The 20898-nt window shown below is 45.8% G+C and overlaps 1 protein-coding gene across 1 annotated transcript in view; it reads left to right on the forward strand.

Moving 5' to 3' along the window:
* The window catches only part of Tecpr2 (tectonin beta-propeller repeat containing 2), an 84983-nt gene that overhangs the window by 62227 nt on the left and 1858 nt on the right, over positions 1-20898 (forward strand). Inside the window, exons 17-19 of the mRNA XM_021178973.2 lie at positions 6203-6351; positions 20021-20162; positions 20577-20726. Coding sequence (XP_021034632.1) covers positions 6203-6351; positions 20021-20162; positions 20577-20726 — 441 coding nt within the window. The remainder of the gene's footprint in view (positions 1-6202; positions 6352-20020; positions 20163-20576; positions 20727-20898) is intronic.

Consider the following 20898-nt stretch of genomic DNA (forward strand, 5'->3'; position numbering starts at 1 on the left):
GAGTGGCCAAAGCTTATGGTGACATGGAAATATTTCATAGTCTAAGAAGTGATAAAATGAGCTCAGAGTATTATATTCTCAGTTGGCTCAGCAACTCAAGTGTGGTTTGTCTGATAGTAGAGGCAGAGATGATAGCAGGATCTCCCAGGCTCAGAGTAAGCTTGAGCTTCAACGGTTCTGTCTAGGAAGTAGACATTGTTGTATACTGGCAACCAGTATTTTGTGGATTCAAATAAGTGTTTAATGTATAATAACTCAACCACATGAGAGAAGGGGTGGGAGGGAGAGCAGGAAGAACTCCTCCGTTGACCAATGCATACCACCACCCCTGTAAAGCATGCTTTCCCTGGGGGGCCTGGGCCAGGCCAGTGACTCTTGGCAATGGGGTTTCTGCAAGCTGCTAGAAGAGATAAGGCCCTGAACATAACCCAGTTCGCTGTGGAAATGAGCTGTGTGCCACAGCTAGAGACTTCCAGAGGAATTGTGATTATGTATGCCTTGGGCTTCACACCATCTTTCAGATCCACTGGCCATCCTGCTTTCCAAAGGTCCGTGCCAGCCCAACGAGGCTGCTGCTCATGTGGCCTGGACATGGGCGCCAGATGAGCCTGCTGCCTGGCCTAAGAGTTCTTTCTTCTGTCCAAAGATTCACTGGCTCTGAGCCTTTCTCCAGCAGTCTCCACCAGACCATGGAGGAAGGCTGCTGGTGTCTCTGAGAAAAGCCAGAACTCGTGTTTATTCTTACTACCAAACCTTGAAAACTAGAGAAGTCCTATGCTCATTCAGCTGGGAGAGAAGCCATTTTCCCCAAGTTGGTTCCTCCATACGGTCATCTCATCAGCTGTCACCCCATCCCAGTGACCCCAGAAAATGAAATGACTCTCATCCTGTTGTGGAAGACCCCTGGGCTTTTGGTTATAGCACTGGCCTTTGGGCAAGTTGGCTATGCACTTGGACCGCTTGATTTCCATCACCATATTGTGTCCTGAAGCCTTGCCTCTCTTACATCTGTACCCTCCTCTGTGCTTTCATTTGTTGCTTTTATGTGGCTGATGGTAAAATAGTAGACTCTTGGCACCAGTTTTCTCAGCATATTGAACAATGCCTAAAGTCCAGCTAGTCGGCTTGGTGTTGGTGCAAGGGAATTAGGCAGGGCTCAGAGGAAAGGAGATTGGCCTTTGCTGTGTCAGAAGCCTCCACTTGTGCCATCCAGGGCATTGAACTGCAGCCAGGAACACTAAGCATTCCTGCACTGAATCTCTCCAGGTCTGGTCTGTGTCCAGTGAGGAAAACAGGCAGGTGGGTCAGGAGATAACTTTAGCTGGGCATAGTGGCTTGTGTCATTAATCCCAGCACACACCTCTCAAATTGGAGTCAGACAGACAGACAGACAGACAGAGGGAGAAGAAAGAGGGTTTTATTTCTTTGTAAAGATGATTATTTTTATGTATATGGATATTTTGCCCACATGTATGTCTGTGTACCACATACACAGATGCATGGTGCCCAACAGATGGTTATGAGTACTGGGAATTGAACCTCTGGAAGAGCAGCCAGTGCTTTTAATCACTGAACCAGTTTTAGCAGATAGATAGATAGGTAGATAGATATAGATACAAATTTTTTAAATTGTTATTTAAGGCCAGCAAGATGGCTCAGAAAGTAAAGGTTCTTGATAACAAACCCGATGGCCTGAGTGTGATCCCTGGAACCCACATGGTGGAAGGAGAAAACCAAGCCCTGCTAATTAATTGTCCTTTGACTTTTACACATGAACCGTGGCACATGTGCTGCCACACAAAAGTGATTGCCGAGTTTGAGCTTAGCTGAGTGTAGTCAGCCATTACATCCTTCCCCCTTTTACCCTAACCAAGCCAAATGCTGCTCTGATTACCAAGATAGTGGCTGCACCTGTACTTCAGGGGTCACCAGTTCAAGGCCAGCTTGACTTCACAGATGTCAAAACAACTATAACAGCCAGGAATAGGATTAAATTAAGATATTTATTAAATGGCTGATTGTTGAATGCAGCTAAAGAGATAGAGTGTGGAATTTTAGAGTGATCTAGTACAGTCTTGGCTTTTGGAGGAAAACGTGCTTCATTTAGCAAATATTTAAGATGCTCATAATATTTCACTTCCCATTATTCATAAATATGCATGTCAGGCACTAGACCATGTAGCAAACTAATGCAATTTGTGGTTTAGTTCATCTAATCACAGCATGTGATGAAGACATATCATTGTCAGTTTGTGCCTTAGGTAACTGTTTTAGTCAGGGTTTCTATTCCTGCACAAACATCATGACAAGAAGCAGCTGGGGAGGAAAGGTTTATTCAGCTTATACTTCCACATTGCTGTTCATCACCAAAGGAGGTCAGGACTGGAACTCAAGCAGGTCAGGAAGCAGGAGCTGATGCAGAGGCCATGGAGGGATGTTACTTACTGTTTTGCTTCCCCTGGCTTGCTCAGCCTGCTCTCTTATAGAACCCAGGACTACCAGCCCAGAGATGGTCCCACCTACAATGGGCTCTCCTTCCTTGATCACTAATTGAGAAAATGCTCCACAGCTGGATCTCATGGAGGCATTTCCCCAACTAAAGCTCCTTTCTCTGTGGTAACTTCAGCCTGTGTCAAGTTGACACACAAAATCAGCCAGTACAGTAACAAACAAGATTGTATCATGCAATAATTTATGTGGAGAAGAATTTTATAATATAGAAAACAACAAACAAATGTTGCTATTGTTCTCTACCACACACTTAAAAAGATTCTACACACTTAAAAAGTAGGGTGTAGTGGTGCACTCGTGATCCCAACTGAGGCAGCAAGGTTGCACAAGGTTGAGGATAGGTTGTGCTATCACACACACACACACACACACACCCCGCCAGGACAAGCTGTTGTTTACATTGCTGACACCAAAAAGTGCCCAGTGATGGGAGAAGCTTGGCGGAGAGTTCTTTCTTTTACTGTTGCCATGATGCTCCAACCAGAAGAGGGTGGCCTTCAGTATCCTCCACTGTAGCAAAAAGGTCTGCTAGGATCCAATAGGGCCATACTGTTGATGCCAGCTCCACTCAGCAGATCCACAGGCTGATCAAACATAGGCCGATCATCCTCGGGCTTGTGACTTCATTCCATGGCTCGATGCTACAAAAACACCTTGGTTTACTGGTTAGGTAGGTGTCTGGGCGTAGGTATGTGAAGGAGTGCAGTCAGTGCTCCAGTGTCCAGGATCTACTGGCTAAAGAGGATGTGGACGGTGCTCTGGCTGCTTGGGAGATACTGCTGTGAATCTGTGAAAGCTGGTTGCCACATGTATCCCAGCCCATACCTCAAAACACACAAAACCAGCCAGTACAGTAACAAACAAGATTGTATCATGCAATAATTTATGTGGAGAAGAATTTTATAATATAGAAAACAACAAACAAATGTTGCTATTGTTCTCTACCACACACTTAAAAAGATTCTACAGTAGGGTGTAGTGGTTCCAAATTAGACCCACAGCTGAAGCTAGACAAAACCTGCAAGAAGCTCTTGGCCATACTCAGACAGTGCAGCACACATGAGAGCCTTAAGGCTGTCTAAGAGCAGAGGTCACATTGTGATCCCAGCACTTGAGTCCAAGGCCATCTCTTGTACTTAGTAAATTGGAGGCCAGCTTTGTTTATACAAGACCCTGTCTCAAAGGGAATGGCTTTGTTTAGGGAAAAATAAGAAAAAAGACACCTCCTTTCCATAAATGGCTATAGTAGTTATATAGATAAGTCAGTAGAATAAAACAAGCTTTTCTCCATCTTACATATCTGGTGGGGAAGCTGACTAAATGCCTAGTAGTGCATGAGTCCTATGTTCAGTTCCCAGCGTGGCCCACACGGGAGCACTAAGGATGCAAGCAGGGACATTAGAAGTTCAGAGTCAGGGAGGGAGAGATGGCTTAGTGGTTAGGTTAGGAGCACTGGCTGCTCTTCCAGAGGTTCTGAGTTCAATTCCCAGCAACCACATGGTGGTTCACAACCTTCTGTAATTGGATCTAACGCCCTCTTCTGGTGTGTATGAAGACAGCTACATAAGATAAATAAACAAACAAACAAACAGCAACAAACACTGGGCTGTGGTGGCACAGAGGCAGATGGATCTCTGTGAGTTCCAGGCTAACCTACAGAGTAAGTTCCTGAACAGCCAGGGCTACATAGAGAAACCCTGTGTCGAAAAACCAAGAAAAGACAAACAAACAAGAACCTCTGTGTCATAGTGTATAAGCATGTATGCATGTATGTATGTATGTGGGTATGTATGTAGGCATATAAAATGGCACAACTTGAAACTGGCTGTCTCTTTAAACGTGATACTGCCGGTCCTGATGGCCTGGTTGCATCTCCGGAACCATGTGGTAAAGGAAAGAATCAACTCTTACAAGTTGTCCTCCGACTACACACGTGAATGTAGGGCTGGAGAGATGGCTCAGTGTCTCTGGGGAGGGCCCAGCCTCAGCTTCTAGCATCTTTGTCAGGCCTCTCATAAACACTTGTAACTCCAGCTGCAGGAATCTGCTGCTTCTAGCTTCTGCCAGCACTTATACTCACACAACCTCCCCCTCTCTCTCAAATAAAATGAAAATAAGTAAATTTGAGAATAAAATTTAAAGTGAGACATATAACTTATGTTCTGACAATTCTAATATATTTTTTATTATTATTATTCTAGGAAAAAAAATAGGGACTGGTGAGATGGCTTAGTGGCCAAAAGCACTGGCTGCATTTCCAGAAGACCTGGGTTCAGCTTCAAACACCCACATGGTGACTCACAACCATCTGTCACTCTAGTTACAAGGGATCGGCTTCCCTCTGCCCTCTTCAGACACTGCATACACATGATGTGCTTATATACATGCAGGCAAAACACTCATACTTAAAATAAAAATTAAAACATCTTTGAAATAAAAATAATACATGTTTCTGCTCCCCTCATCCTCCCTTTGAGACATGGTCTCATTATGAAGTCCAGGGTAGCTTTAAAAATAATCTTATTCCTTCAGCCTTTCAAGGACTGGGATTTCAGATGTGCACTGGACGGCCTGGCTTGCCACACACAAACAAAATGGTTATAACAGTTTTTCTCTAATTGTAAAACATGGAAATGATCCACACGTCCATCAGTAGGTAAATACAGAAACTATCTGGGGCATTTGTGAGCAATGGAATGATAACTTAGCCACAAAGGGAGTGACTGCCGCCTCATGCTGACTCGTGCGGGCCTTGATCCTGCCCTTGTGAACTAAGGTCTGGCATAGATGTCAGTTAGGGCAGCCTGGGATGCATGAGGCCAGGACCTCAAGTAGAGGCCATGGCTGGCAGGGACCAGAGGGAATTCCTAGAGAGATAAAATGTTCTATATCTTGATAAGGTGTGGGTTGCTCTTGTAGTTTATCAAATCTGGACTTGAACCTGGACATCTACCTGTACATTTGTTGTTTATAAAGGCTTAGAGGTCAGAGGTAGCTGGCCTGGGTTCAAGCCTGCTCCCCCTCTTTGCTTCCTGGGTTGCCCACCACCCCTCCGTTCTCCAGTGAGAATCATTTATCGATGCTGTAAGGTGTGAGGTGAAGCAGCAAGAGGCCTGGCTGGAGCCTGGCTGACAGGAGATGTTCAGTAACTTGACTGTTGCATTTTTTAGTTGCTAGACTATTATCAAATATAATCTCTTTTTTTTTTTTACCTTGAGGTCTTTATCAGATGCTCTGGGCTAGGCCACACCCTTCCGGCCCAGCCTCTTTTTTTTTTTTTTTTTTGGACTCCCTCCATTCCCTCCCCCTTGGCAGCAGCTAGTTTAAATAAATCAAAGGAAGTGCAAACATAAGAGTGAGGATTCTTTAGATTTACTTTTCATTTTAGTAAGTATGAGCCCCTTCCACAGGGAGAGTTTACTAGCAGTGGGCACTTGTTGGATAAGTTAGTGGCGGATGCCCTGGCTTGGTGGCATCATAGCTACTTAGCCAGCAGCCTTCACAGGATGCTCTGAGGCACCTGGCAGAGAAGCCAGTGTTCCTACTGATGTGGAAGGACAACCAGATGACACACACCTGCCTTCAGCTGGAGACTGTACCTCCTGTCTTTCTTTGAAGTAGAGTTTATACACTAACTGAAAGGTCTGTCATTTGTCAAACTAATTGCAGTGTGTGTTTCCTGTCACTGTAGGAACTGTGAAACTGACCAGCTTGGCATGTGGACATCAGCATATCTGGGCCTGTGACTCCAGGGGTGGGGTTTACTTCCGGGTTGGAACCCAGCCTCTGAATCCCAGCCTGATGCTTCCAGCCTGGATCATGATTGAGCCACCTGTCCAGGTAAGCAAAGCCAACCTGAAAGAACGTGCCTGGTAGGAAGAGGACAGTTTGGGACAACTGCCAGGGGTGCGTGGAGAGCTGTGCCCTGTGAGTGCTCAATTGCTTGGCACTCAAAGCTTGGAATTTGGTATTTGGGAAGCTTAGAGCTGAACAGGTTATTTGAGATTATCTGAATAACACAAGCTTTTCCCCTCTTAAAATAAAAACATTTTTGACTTGTCACCAAATGAACATTATTTTTTAAAAAAATGTTAAACAGTATTCAAAAATACAAAGAAGAAAGTAAAATTTGCATAAAGTATTGCCATGGAGATATCTGTTATTAGTCGGTTTGCTGTTCCCCTGGCAACGCTGGATATTGAACCTCAGGTCTCACAAATGCCAAGCACTCAACTACTGAGCTGGGTCACTGCACTGGGTCACGTGCTCTGTGAGTGCCTTTCCTAGACTTAAGAATTTTGTTTCCGCCGGACGTGGTGGTGCACGTCTTTAATCCCAGCACTTGGGAGGCAGAGGCAGGGGGATTTCTGAGTTCTAGGGCAGCCTGGTCTACAAAGTGAGTTCCAGGACAGCCAGGGCCCAGGGCTACACAGAGAAATCCTGTCTCAAAAAACCAAAAAAAAAAAAAAAAAAAAAGAATTTTGTTTCCAGGATTAATGAAGCGTTTGTCTATTTTGTGTGGGGATTCAGTTCCAGCACTGCCCCATCCTAAAATCTACTTCCTGGCTTTCAGTCTATAGGGTCTTCTGACATGTTTTTGGGATATTTGTTTGTTTTGGTTTTTTTTGTTTTGTTTTGGCTAGTTGCTCTAGAAGACTGAAATAAATAGGCTTGGTTCATGTACTAAGTATATTTCTCTTAAACCTTATGTGAGGAGAGAACACAGTGGTCCAGACCACTGGCTGCTCTGCTAGAGGACCAGGGCTCAATTCCCAGCATCCTCATGGTGATTCATTAGCCATCCTTAACTCCAGTTTAATGGGATCCGATGTCTTCTTCTGGCCTCCTTGGGCAGCAGGCACACATGTAGTTTATAGAAATGCATCCAGAAATACGTACACATATAAAACACATAATTTAAACAAACAAAAAAAACCCTTAGGCTAGGTGATGGTGACCCATGCCTTTAATCTCAACACTTGGGAGACAGGTGGCAGATCTCTGTGAGTTCAAGGCCAGCCCTGTTCTACAGAGTGAGTTCCAGGATAGCCAGGGCTACACAGAGAAACCCTGTCTGGAAAAACAACAAAAAACAAACAAACAAAAACTTGTGGGAGGGGGCTGGTGAGATGGCTCAGTGAGTAAGGGCACTGACTGCTCTTCTGAAAGGTCCTGAGTTCAAATCCCAGCAACCACATGGTGGCTCACAACTACCCATAATGAGATCTGATGCCCTCTTCTGGTGTGTCTAAAGTCAGCTACAGTGAACTTATGTATAATAATAAATAAATCTTTAAAAAAAAAAACTTGTGGGAGGCCATCACACCTCCAGGGTTATTTGCTCAGGCTCTGCTCATCTGTGTTCTGTAGCTTTGTTGGAAAAGATGTAAAGTTACCTTGTTTAGAGAGAACGGGGCAGGAAGACATCCTTATGGAGGCGGGAAAGAATCTAGAGTAATTTAAACAGAATGAATCCTAACGCTGCTCTGCACTTCCTCTGCATGTAGCAGCTCACCGAGCACAGGACGGCCATGTCAGTTGGAGCCGTCCTGACAGGAACTCTCAGCACTTGCACGTGCTTGGCCTGGATGCTGGCTGTCAGCTGCACTGTTGAAGTCCCTGGAACCTGCCTGTGGGTGGCCTCCTCCACTCTGTCAACACAGCCCTTCTCGTCTTTCTTTTACTGATGACTTTATATTATTTAAGAGTTATTATTCAGCCAGGCCTGATAGTACAGCCTTGTAACCTTCTCTGCTTAGGAGGCTGAGGCAGGAGGATCTCAAATTCAAGGATTGCCTTGGTACAGAGTAAGACCAGGGTCACTGTGGGCAACTTGAGAGTAAGATCCAGTCTCCCTAGATGTGCTAATGTTGGTACTTGGGGAAGTAGAAATAAAAGGAGTTGACAGGCATCCTCAGCTAATATGTAGTGAGTTCAAGGCCAGCCTGGGATAAGTGGGGCCTTGTATCAAGAAACCAAAAAGACAAAAAGAAATGGTTGGTGTGCTATTGCACGCTTTACTCCCAGCCTTCAGAGGCAGAGGCAGGCGGACCACTAGTGACCAGGCTACCCTAGTCTACATGTCTGGAGGACAACCAGGCCTACATAAACCTGCCTACATAGCATAAAACTTACCTTCTCTAGTGTACTCTGTGATACTGCAGGTTGTCTTTAGTGTGTTCACAAAGTTGTGCCTCACCACTGTGCGATCCTGGAACACTTTCATCATCTCAAGAGCAGACCCTACCAATTAGACTCCTTTGCCCTCAGAAACCTCAAACCCAAAAGCCTATGGCTGCCCTGATCACTTGCTACTTCCCTTGTCTATACATTGCATATCAGTGGAATCCTGCCAAGGATCTGCCATCATCAGACCTCATTCTCTGGGTGTTATGTGCTCAGAGTTCGTCAGTGTCTTAGCACACCTCAGTTCTTCGGCTTTTATGACATAATAACTCCATCAGTGGAGACCACCGTTCAGTCATGCCTCAGCTGATGGATATTTGGCTTGCTTCTGCTTTCTAGCTGCTGTGAAGGCTCCCATCCACATTTGCCTACAAATCTTAGGGAGACGCTTCCTTCCGTTGTGCAGGGAGATCCTGCAGAAGTTTGCTCTCTGAGAAACAGGAACTTCCTGTCTTCTGCAATGGGTCTTTCGGTTTGCCTTCTGCCAGCAGAATGTGAGTTTCAGTTTCTCTACACACTGGCCTCTCAATTTTTTTTTTCTAAATTTTTCTATTTTTAGTCCATGTCAAATGGGGTTTGTTTGTTTGTTTGTGATGGGTCTCACTGGCTGGTCTGGCACTCTGTATGCAAACCAGGCTTGCCCTGAACTCGTACCAACAGGAGAACGGGCATGTGCAACCATACCTGCCCCTTCCCTCCTTTGGTCCCTGGGATATTTTGTCACAACACCAAAACAAGTCCAGTGAACACAACTTCCCCTGTACTTTCTTTCTTTCTTTCTTTTTTTCCTTGAGACAAGGTTTCTCTGTGTAGCCCTGGCTATCCTGGAACTCACTCTGTAGATCAGGTTGGCCTCAAACTCAGAAATCAGCCTTCCTCTGCCTCCCAAGTGCTGGGATTAAAGGCGTGCGCCACCACACCCAGCTCTCTTGCGCTTTGATTCCTGTGGTAGATGCTGTGCTGTGGTGATGCATAATCCTGTGTGTTGTGTACACTGTCAGGTTTGCTTTGCTGGTACTATTGAGGAGTTTTCCTTCACATTCCCGAGGAACATTCGTCTTTGCCTTCCTGTTCTGTAGGTAACTGGAGGTATAACTTAGTAGTAGAGCTCCTGCCAGCTATGCAGCAGGCCCTGCACTCAGTCCCCATCACTGCTTTAAAGAAAGACATTGTTGAAATACTTCTCTTCTGTTTTGAAAGAGCTTATGGAAGATTGGTGTTACGGAGTTTTTAAGCATTTGTCAGAATTTATCAAGGTAATAATATTAGCCTGGGCTTGTGTGTGTGTATCTGTGTGTGTGTTGGTTGGGAAAGAGTCATACTATGTAGCCCTGACTGGCATACTATGTAGACCAAGCTGGCCAAACTCAAAGATTTACCTGCCTCTGCCTTTGGAATTCAACTTGTCTTTTTAAGTTTTTTTTTTTATGTTTATGTGTCTATGTGGGTATCTACCATGCATGTGCCCAAAGAGGTCTAAAGGAGGCGTTCGATCTCCCAGTGCTCCAGTTACTGATGGTTGTGAGCTGCCCAGTATGGGGATTGAAGTCCCAACTCAGGTTCTGAGCATGTCTTTATGAGAGTTGTTGTTGTTGTCATTCTTGTTATAGTTGTTCAATTTTTATTTTCTTTATCTATTTTGTATTATTACTATTGTGAGTGTATAATGGATATGTGCGTGCTGTGGTGAGCTCAGTGGACATGTGCAAATCAGAGATGGCTTTCAGCTGGTGGTCTCTCCTGCTATTGTGGGCTCCAGCTGAGGAGTGCAGGTCATCAGGCTTGTGCAGAGCGCTGCTGTTACCTGCCGAGCCTTCTCTCCAGTCTGTGAGTGACCCAGCTCTTACCTACTATGTCTATTCTAGTCTTGATTCAGATTGAGCAGTTTCTGGTTTTTAGTAATTTGTTCATCTGTGTCATCTAACTTATTGGCATCCAGTTTCCATATGGTATTCTTTTTATTATTATTATTATTATATGTAAGTACACTGTAGCTATCTTCAGACACTCCAGAAGAGGGTGTCAGGTCTCATTACGGATGGTTGTGAGCCACCATGTGGTTGCTGGGATTTGAACTTCGGACCTTCGGAAGAGCAGTCGGGTGCTCTTACCCACTGAGCCATCTCACCAGCCCTCCATATGGTATTCTTATATATGGTATTCTCTTCCTTTTATTTCTGTAGGAATATCCTCTTTTATTTCTGATTTTAATAATTTATTTTTTCTTTCCTTTTTGCATGATATGTGTGTACTTTGATGCACATGAATATGGACACTGCGTATGAAGAAGTCCAGTGTCCCTCCTCTTCCTCCTTGTTTAAGCAGGTGTGCAGCAGGCCAGCTGGTCTGGAGAATTTCCAGGGATTCTCCTGTCTCAGCCTCCCATCTTTCCATGGAGGGCTGGAATTACAGTTGCGCACTACTGCTTCTGACTGCATGTGGGCTCTGAGATCTGAACTGTGGTCACGGTGCTTACGTGCAGGTGCCTGACTCACTAAGCCGCCTCCTGCTCCGCTTTTTTCTCAGTTCATCATAGACTTTGTCCACTTTATCTTCTTTTTAAAATACCGTCTTTGGTTTTATTGGTTTTGTATATTGTTTTCCTATATTTTGTCTCTTTCTGTTCTAATCCTTATTTCCTTCCCACACTCTTATGCACAGAGCTTTGCTTGGTAGTGATATTCCACGGAGAGCTCCCAGCTCTACTGACTACAGTGATGCATCTTGGAAGCCATGTGATGGCAATGGGCTGTGAGTGAGGCTCGGGCACAGAGCAGTGGCCATGCTGAGTAAAGAGCTAGACTACAATTATGGTGCCAAAGACCTTGTCCCCAGCCTCTGCCACAGGAACCTCTGCTCATCCTGGTCATGGGGGACATGTATCAAACCACAAGGCCCTGTTCCTTTCTCCATCTTGATTCCACAATAACCTCAAGAAAACAAAACTAAAATGGGGGAAGAAAGGTTTAATTGGAGTGATTTGAAGGTGATCAACAGCTTGGCACAGGAAAATGCTAAAATGGAATAAAGTCCTGTGAAAGGACCTCAAAGCTGTGCTGAGTGAAGCAGTGATGCCAAGTGGCTGCTGAACACCGTCCCGTTGAGCAGTGCTGTCGAGCAGAGCTGTGTTTGCTCACTTCCTACACTGCAGTGCTGTAGAAGGAATTCACTTGGCCTGGGAATGTGTAAATCCAGGTGTTCTTCACACTCGGTCCTGGGGAAGAGGAGAGAAGCTGTGTGTGTGTGTGTGTGTGTGTACGTGTGTATGTATGTATGTGTGTATGTAAGAGGAGAGAAGTTCTGTGTGTGTGTGTGTGTGTGCGTGCGCGCGCTTTCCAAGAAGTACCCTTTTCTTCATCCTATTTTTTTGCCCCTAAGTAGAAACCAGAGGACGCTCTCCCTCCTTCACCAGCAGATGTCTTTGCTGCCTTGCTTAGAACAGTTTAAGAGACCTGTCCAGCACGCAACCCTACTATGAGGCAGAGCCTTACTGAGACCCACACCTACTTCTAGCCACCTCTGCTAAGGCTCTTAGTGGAGTTCTTAACATTGTAGCACTGACTGTGTCATTCATTCATCTATTCATTCATTCATTCATTCCTAATGTGTATTGATTGGTATTTTGCCTGCATGGATATCTGTGTGAGGGTGTCAGATCTTGGAGTTATAGACACTGTGACCTGTCATGTAGGTGCTGGGAATTGAACCCACACCCTCTGGAAGAGCAGTCAGTGCTCCTGCAGAGCCATGTCTCCAGCCCCTGACTGTCATTTCTAAAGTTAGGGGTGACACTGAGCTATCACAAATGATCCCCTGAGGCAGCCTGAGTGCTTTACACACATCTGTCCTCCTTGGTGGCCATGCAGAAAGCAACCGCTCCTTTCCCCTCTTTCTTTATGTTTGATTCATTATTGGGTTTTTAAAACATGGGGTCTCCTGTCTACAGGCTGATCTTGAATTTACTGTGCCTGATCCTCCAGCCTCTTCGCCCTGAGTGCTGAGTGACCATGCCACCATGCCTGGCTTTTTGTTTTATTGAGAAGCAGTCTCTATATGTAGCCATGGTTGACCTTGAATCTGAAGTGATCCTCCTGCACCAGCTTATAAGCATGCCCCACAATACCCAGCTTTCTGTCTCTAGGTGACAGAGAAGATGACTCCCACTCAGAGTGGTTCAGGAGGTTGCCTGAGACCTTATGTCTAGGAGGTGGTATAGAGCTGCCCCAGAGCTCTGGCTCAAGATAGAGTCACCTAAGACATCAAGATGGATGACCCATCCAGCCCCTTCAGGAAAATGAAAACTGAATGTTCTACACTTCTCAGGAGTCTGCTTGACCCTTTGTCTCAGTGGAACAGCTTAACCACAGCCTCCTGCTATTCTGACGGCCAGCGTGCCCCCACCCCAGAACACACACGCACACACACACCTACAACAGTTCTTTTTCCCTTAGTGCTGTCCTGCCACACTCCTGCTCAACTTACAACACCCTGTAAAACTCACTGCTTGGCAGTGCTGCTCTTCCCTGTCTTGGGGACAGAGCAGCAGTTCTGACCCTGGGTAAGCTTTGCCTTCCCCTCAGCGAGCTCTGGTGATCTGCCACCTAAATGGCAGAGCTGAATGCAGACATGGCTGTGTGGTACCTGATCTGGCTCCCTCCTCTGTCTCTAGGGCCCTAGGCCTGTGTGGGGACGCTGACTCCAGGAGCCATGAGGGAGCTCTTGGACATCCTCAGTTCACTGATGTCACTCACAGGTTAATGGTGACACCAACAGGGACTTTTCTACAAATGAAAAAGTTCAGGAATGAGGAATGGTGAGGAGTCCATTAAAAGATCCAACAGTCAGGAGGATTTTCTGAGTGTGAGGGTGAGGGAGTGTGTGTGGACCCATAGCAGACTGTGAGTGGCCTGTGAGCCCTTGGGTCCTCTGCACCTCTCTGCTCGGGCTTTATATCTCATTTGGGACATCCTCCGAGCTGAGCAGAGGTGGAACACAGAGGGTACCATGGGCACATGAAGGGAGCAGAAGCCTCTATTTTTGTTTCCTGGTCTCTGTTGAAGCCTCCCTCTGATAGTGGCTTTAGGGTGAAGTTTTCACAAAGTACTACTCAAAACAAATGACTCAGTTTTCAGACTTGCCAGTGCTTAGGAGAACTTGGGGAAGTATTTTTAGTTGTATTTAGCAGGTTTCAGAATTGGAGTTTGCAGAGATTTACGTCCGTATTTGGGGTGCCTCTACAGCTAGAGCAAGCGGCAGTGTGGTCTTTTATAGCACTGTGGGCTCTCTGGTTGAGTTACAGGAGCCCTCAGGTGCCTACCCTTGAGGGACCCCACACTGAGCAGGGCTCTGCTGCTTCCTGATCCATCTCCTTTGCTCAGCTGTCGAGCTACCTTCCCCAGCCAGCTCCTCTGTGTGGTGGCGTTATTGGCCATCCAGTACTGTGTGCTCTGCCTACACTGAAGACTTGGCCTGGCAGAGCAAATGTGATAACGCCAAGGCTGACAGCTGGCAAGTAGCCAAACTACATGTAAAATGTTATTTAACTTCCACTGCCATCAATGTGTTGTGGTCCTATGGACAGTTCCACTGTACTGTGCTGTCCATGAGCATGGGAGGTCTTCCCATCTTCTCAGGGCCTTCCACTGTTTCTTCAGAGTGGTAGTTTCATGTCTAAGTCATTAGAGGGGTTTGTTTGTTTGTTTTATGTGTGTGAATACACTGTAGCTATCTTCAGACACACCAGAAGAGGGCACCAGATCCCATTACAGATGGTTGTGAGCCACCAAGTGGTTGCTGGGAATTGAACTCAGGACCTCTGGAAGAGCAGTCAGTGCTCTTAACCACTGAGCCATCTCTCCAGCTTGTTAGAGTTTTTATATCTTCTACTGTTGCTTTTTACTTGTTTGTCTTTTGTAAGTTGTTTATTTTATGTGCATTGGTGTTTTGCCTGCATGTATGTCTGAGTGAAGGTGTCAGATATTGCAGTTATAGACAGTTGTGAGCTGCCATGTGGGTGCTGAGAATTGAACCTGGGACCTCTGAAAGGACAGTCAGTGCTCTCAACCTCTGAGACATCTCTCCAGTTCCCACTTGTTGGTTTGTTGATGCTGTTATGAATAATTTTTTACTCCACTTTGTGTGTATGGCATATGCATATATGTGTGTATACACGTGGGTGCATTCTGTGCACGCATGCCTGTGCACGCACATGTGGAACCCAGAGGTCAGCATCATGCTCCTCTGCTTTCTCGTTGTTATTGTTGGTTGGTTTGTTGGTTTGTTTGAGGCAGTATTTCTCACTGACCTGGTGCCAGCACATAAGCGAGACTGGCTGATGAGTGAAGCCTCAGGATTGACTTGCTTGTCTCCATGGTTACAGATGCTGCTGCTTGTCTCCATGGTTACAGATGCTACCATGCCCAGCTTTCACCTGGTGCTGGGGATCTGAACTCAGGTCTTCACACTGTATGGAAGTGCTTGACTAACTGAACCATCTACCCATTCCTCCTGATATTTGTTAGAGGTTTGTTGTTGTTGTTGCTTATTGATAAAAGTGTTTGCCTGCATGTATGTATATGCATTACAGTCATGCAGTGCCACTGGAATTCAGAAGAGGGCATTGGATCCCTGGAACTAGGTATGTTATAGCCGGTATGAGCCACCACATGGGTAAAAGTAGCAAGAGCTCATAACTGACAAGCCAAGTTGAGTGGGGGAGACATGGAGACAAGGTTTCATGTAGCAAGGGTGGTCTCAAAACTATGTAGGCAAGGGTGACCTTGAAGTAATGATCCTCTTACTCCCACCCGTAATGCTGGGATTACGGATATGTGTCACCATGCCCAGCTTCTGTGATTTCTTTCTAAGCGAATTTGTTATTAGCTTATAGAAAAGCTCCTAAATTTTTAAAGATTTTTGTATGTGTATGCCTGCATGAATGTATATTCACCACATTCATTCCGATGCCTGCAGAGGCCAGTCAGCATCAGATCCCTTGGAGCTGAGTTACATTCAGTGTGAGCTCCCGTATCGTGCTGGAACCTGGGCTTAAGTCTTCTAGCCTCCAGTGCCCTTAATGGCTGTGTCATCTTTCCAGTTCCATAAAACAAGCTCCTTGTTTTTTAATATCAATTTTTTATCCTACCGCTTTGCTTATAGTATACATTAGGGTTCAGGTTTTTGGTTGAGCTTTGCCATTTGCAAATTGGGGTAACTCAACTTCTTCCTTTCCTATCCATAGTCACCATATCTGTTTATCTTGCTTATTGCAGTCTAGCTAAGAGTTCAAGAACTATATTGAACAAGATTGAAGAGTCCACATCCTGTCTCATTCATAATTCCAGAGGAAGTGCTTTCAATTTTTCTCTATTTATGTAATGTTGGCTATATGTTTGTTGAATACAGCATTTATTATGTTGAGGTGTATTCCTTCTATTTCTAGTTTCTTTGGAGCTTTTATTATGAAGTAATGTTGAGCTTTGTTAGAGGCCTTGTCTACATCTTTGAGATGTGATTTCTGTCTTATCTATGTACTGTAGTTGAAAGAACCTAGTGGGGAAACCCCCACTCAACTCCAGCGTGCACCCAAGAATCATGAACAGACGACCATCTTGATGTAAAGATGGAGAGACAGTGGATTCAACCATGAGGCTTGGAAGCTAGGGGTTTTTATAGAAAAGGGGCTGGGGCTGGGGAAGGAATTGGCACGGTTTCACATGATTGGTTCATTTAAACACCAGCAGACTGTACATGCAGATCACATTTAACTTAGGTCAGAAGGGCAGGAGATAGGGAGGCGCCGGGCCAGTCCAGCATGTCATTCTCTTTATCTTTATGGCCAAGCAGCGCCCAGAATGTCTTAATGACAGGCCTGCCCGGGCATGTCCTGGCCTGTTCTGCTATGTTCTCAACCCCAGGTTTCAAAGCTCACAAACAACTCTTTGGGTATAAATTACATGAATCACAGGTCTCAAGTTTTATTTTCTTTCATAGTGTACTGGTTTGCATATGATGACCCACTCCTGCATCTTTAGATGAAAACACACTTGATTGAGATATATGTCTTTCTATGTTCTTGAATTCACTTTGCAAGTATTTTACTGGGAATTTTCATATCTGTGTTCATCAGGGAAATCGGTCTGTAGTTTCCCTTTTTATTTTGTCCTTGTCTGGTTTTGGTAGGAGGCTCATGCTGGCTAGCTCCATAGAGTGTTTGATAGCCTTCAGATCCTCTGCCTGGTGGACTGGCCTCAAGAGCTTGCTGTTTGTTCTGCTTTTAAGGTCTTTTGAAAGAAACCATGAAGGCCTCTGGTCTGGGCTTTTCTGTCAAGGGAGGCAATTGCTGTTTCTATCTCATTTCTTATCAAAGCATTTGCTTTCTTTGTGTTCTTGAGGTAGGTTTATAGGTCATATATGTCTAAGAATTCATCCTTATATCTAAGAATTCCTGTAGAGTTTTTGAATACAGATTTCTGGAAACATTCCCTAATGACCCCCTAGATTTCATAGGTATTTTTTTTTTTGCAACATTCCTTTTTTTTTTTTTAAAGATTTATTTTTTTATTTATTTATTTATTATATGTAAATACACTGTAGCTGACTTCAGACACCACAGAAGAAGCATCAGATCTCATTATGGATGGTTGTGAGCCACCATGTGGTTGCTCGGATTTGAACTCAGGACCTTCAGAAGAGCAGTCAGTGCTCTTAACCACTGAGCCATCTCTCCAGCCCCACAACATCCCTTTTTTAATCTCTAATTTTATTAATTTGTCTTCTGTTTTTCTTCTAGTTAGCTGTGTCTATGGATTGTACTTAATTAACTTTTCAAAGAAACAACTTTTTGTTTCATTGATTTTTTTCAAAGTCTTTTATTGTATTATAATTGTGTGTGTGTGTGTGTGTGTGTGTGTGTGTGTGTATACAGGCACCTCATTGTATGTTGTGTGTGTGTGCAATGTGTGCAGCCTTGTGCACACATACACACACACACACACACACCAAAAGACAGTAGTTCCAGGGTCTCTCACTATACCCAGAGCTCATCGTTTTTCAGCTAGGCTAGCAGCCAACAAGCCCAGCAATCTCCTGTCTCCACCCCCTTAACACTGTGTTTATGAGTGCACAGCTGTGCTTCTTACATGGGTCCTGGGCTCAGACTCAGGTCCTCATGCTTACACACAAGCATTCTTACCCATGAGCCATCTTCGTTGCACCCTAAGGGTCTTTTTGAAGTATCTTCTCTCTTCCTGGTCCCTGTGTGGTTTTTGTTCCCCAGCTTGCCTGTTTGTTTGCTCTCTAACCTTTTAATAGTCTTTCCTCCTTCCTATACCAACTCACAGGAATACAGAAAGGTCTGCTAGGGATCAAACTGCCAAGATCTCACGGTGAGGAGAAAAATGTCAAGAAAGCAAGTTGTATATGGCAGTGAGCAGAATTCTCGGGGTCTCTGAGCTGATACAGACTGTTCAGTTGACTAGATGCCCTTGCCTCAGGGAGCTGACCTTTAGGGCAACTTAAGGGAGTTCCCTCAGATTCGGGAGGTTCCTGATGGTTTAAGGGAGGTGCTTGGTATACTGAAACCCCCTTTAGGCCTCAGTTTCTCCATAACAATCCTTCTGTTCAGGATGATGTCTACAGCACAGCTTCTGAGGTGGAGGAGGCTTTGGACTCATCCCCCTCTGCCTCCATCCTTACCTCTGTTGGTTTGGTAGTGCTGGGCAATGGTTTGATAGTGCTAGGAGCTCAGTGGTAGCAGGTAGGTGCTGACCACTCAACTAGAGCTCCAGGTCTCATCTTATGTTTTTGTTGTTGTTGTTGTTTAAACGGGGTCTCTCAGTGTAGCCCTGGCTGTCCTGGAACTCACTCTAGATAAGGCTAGCCCAGAACCTAGAGATCCACATACCTCTCTGCCTAGAAAAACTGGGATTAAAGGTGTTCACCATCACTAATTTCATGTTTTTGTCATTCTGAGACAGAATCTTGGTAAATTGCCAGGGTTTGTGATCTCCTGCCTCATCCTTACAACCTTCAGGTTTAGCTTTAGTGTTTCTCTTTGTTTCTTTTGTTTTGTTTTGTTTTTCAAGACAGGGATTCTCTGTATAGCCCTGGCTGTCCTGGAGCTCACTCTGTAGACCAGGCTGGCCTCGAACTCAGAAATCCACCTGCCTCTGCCTCCTGAGTGCTGGGATTAAAGGCGTGTGCCACCACGCCCGGCTCTCTTTGTTTCTTATTTGTTTGTTGTTTGGGTGGGAGGTGGTGTTGAGTTTTGTTTTTTTGTTTTTTGTTTTTTTTTTGTTTTTGAGACAGGGTTCCTTTGTGTAGCATTGGCTGTCCTAGAAGAAGCTCTGTAGACCAGGCTGGCCTCAAACTCACTATCTAGTGGACAGATAGCAGTCCCAGTTGTTGTTACCTACCTGCTCAGGAAAGACAGGGTGTCAGAGTTGTTAAGGAAACCTTTTCCTGAGCATTTTCTCTGCAGTATCTACCCTACAACTACAAGTGCAGTTTGTGCTGGGGTCTGAAGAGGGTCTCTCAAAGCCCACCCCCACAGTGACACACCTCCTCCAACCAAGGACTCTAGATCACTCTGCCCTAAAAAACCATGAGGACTTTGTTACTCTATGGAGTGGCCTGCTCTAGGACAGCAAGCAACTTTGGAGAGATTTGTTCTCGTCTATAAAACAATGACAACACTCCATAGCTGTTGACTGTACAGAGGAGCAGGCATCCTGGTGCCCAGCCAGGAGCCAGCTCCTGGTGACTTTCTCTGCCTCCATCTGCCATGGTCCATACTGCAGGAAATGTCACCTGACATAAAGGCACAGGCACGTGGACTGCTAGAGCTAAGAGGAAGCCTTCAGGTAGATGACAAGGTCAGGGTCCAGGTGAGCTGCCATGCTGGAGGCTGCCCTTGTGCTGAGTCACTGTGAGGTGGCCAGGGGCAGGCTGCATGCAAACAGGCTGTGGGGCTGTTGCTGCCCTGTGGCCTGCAGCCTCTCTCTTCTCACAGTGGTTCACTCCCTCATCCAGACCTCTTCTGCCTTTCTACGTCGCCAGCTGAAATTGTCTGGTTGTCTGCTGGGATACCCCACAGTCTTGTTGTGTGACATTGTGATGATGGCCTGGTAAATGTCTTTCTTTCCTGTGAGACAGCATGCCAGGTACAGAACCACCAAGGAGCCTGTCCCAGCGTTGCCCCTCCTCCTCATGTCTGCTGCTCCACACAGCTTCATGTGAGGTTGACCTTGTTGTGCCTCCAGCTCCCTAAACCTATTGTCCTTCTCTGAGGATTTCTCTGAGGCCTGCTCCTTCCTGTTTCCAGCTTGCTGGGGTCACTTTGGTCAGCGTCCATTCTAGCCCCAATGACCAGATGTTGTGGGCCCTGGATAGCAGATGGAATGTGCATGTGCGAACTGGAATCACTGAGGAGATGCCCGTGGGGACAGACTGGGAGCATGTGCCAGGTAGGAGCAATCCAACAGCTATCCTATTGTCCCCACACAGCCACATAAGACAAGAACTGAAATCAATTTAAATTGAGGTCTCACAGCCCCACTGTCTGTAAAACAGGCTGTCACACACCCAGTGGCCGTATAGACGTTCTGAGATATTCGGAAGCTGGAGCCAGGTAAAGACCTGAAGGGCATTCCTTGCTGGGATAACCCAGGTCAGCCTGCTGACCTGGGAATACAGCTTTCTCAGTGCTCCAACTCATATGTGGCTCCGCCAGCCTCCAAAGCACTCTCTGCCTTGGTGCCCAGCACTATAGAGTGTCACCATAAGAAGCCCTGGTGGCCAACTGTCTGGAGAGAGCAGCACTGGGAATGGTGCTCTGTATGTATGTTCCAGAGGTGAGCTGACACCGACTTTGCCCACAGGATTGCAGGCCTGCCAGTTGGCACTGAGCACCAGGACCGTGTGGGCCCGCTGTCCAAATGGTGACCTTGCCCGCCGCTATGGCATCACAGACAAGAATCCTGCTGGGGACTACTGGAAGAAAATTCCAGGAAGTGTGTCCTGTTTCACAGGTAGATGCTGGGCATGGTAGACTTGGTGTCTCCTGGGGGAAGGTGTGTGGTGGGGCAGCAGTGTGTGTGTGTGTGTGTGTGTGTGTGTGTGTGTGTGTGTGTGTGTGTGTGTGTGTGTGTAAGAGTCTGCTCCGACCCAGCTCCACATGCCTGCAGCTGGAGCCAAGGACAA

This window comes from Mus caroli, chromosome 12 (assembly GCF_900094665.2).
Source record: "Mus caroli chromosome 12, CAROLI_EIJ_v1.1, whole genome shotgun sequence".
Lineage (NCBI taxonomy): Eukaryota > Metazoa > Chordata > Mammalia > Rodentia > Muridae > Mus > Mus caroli.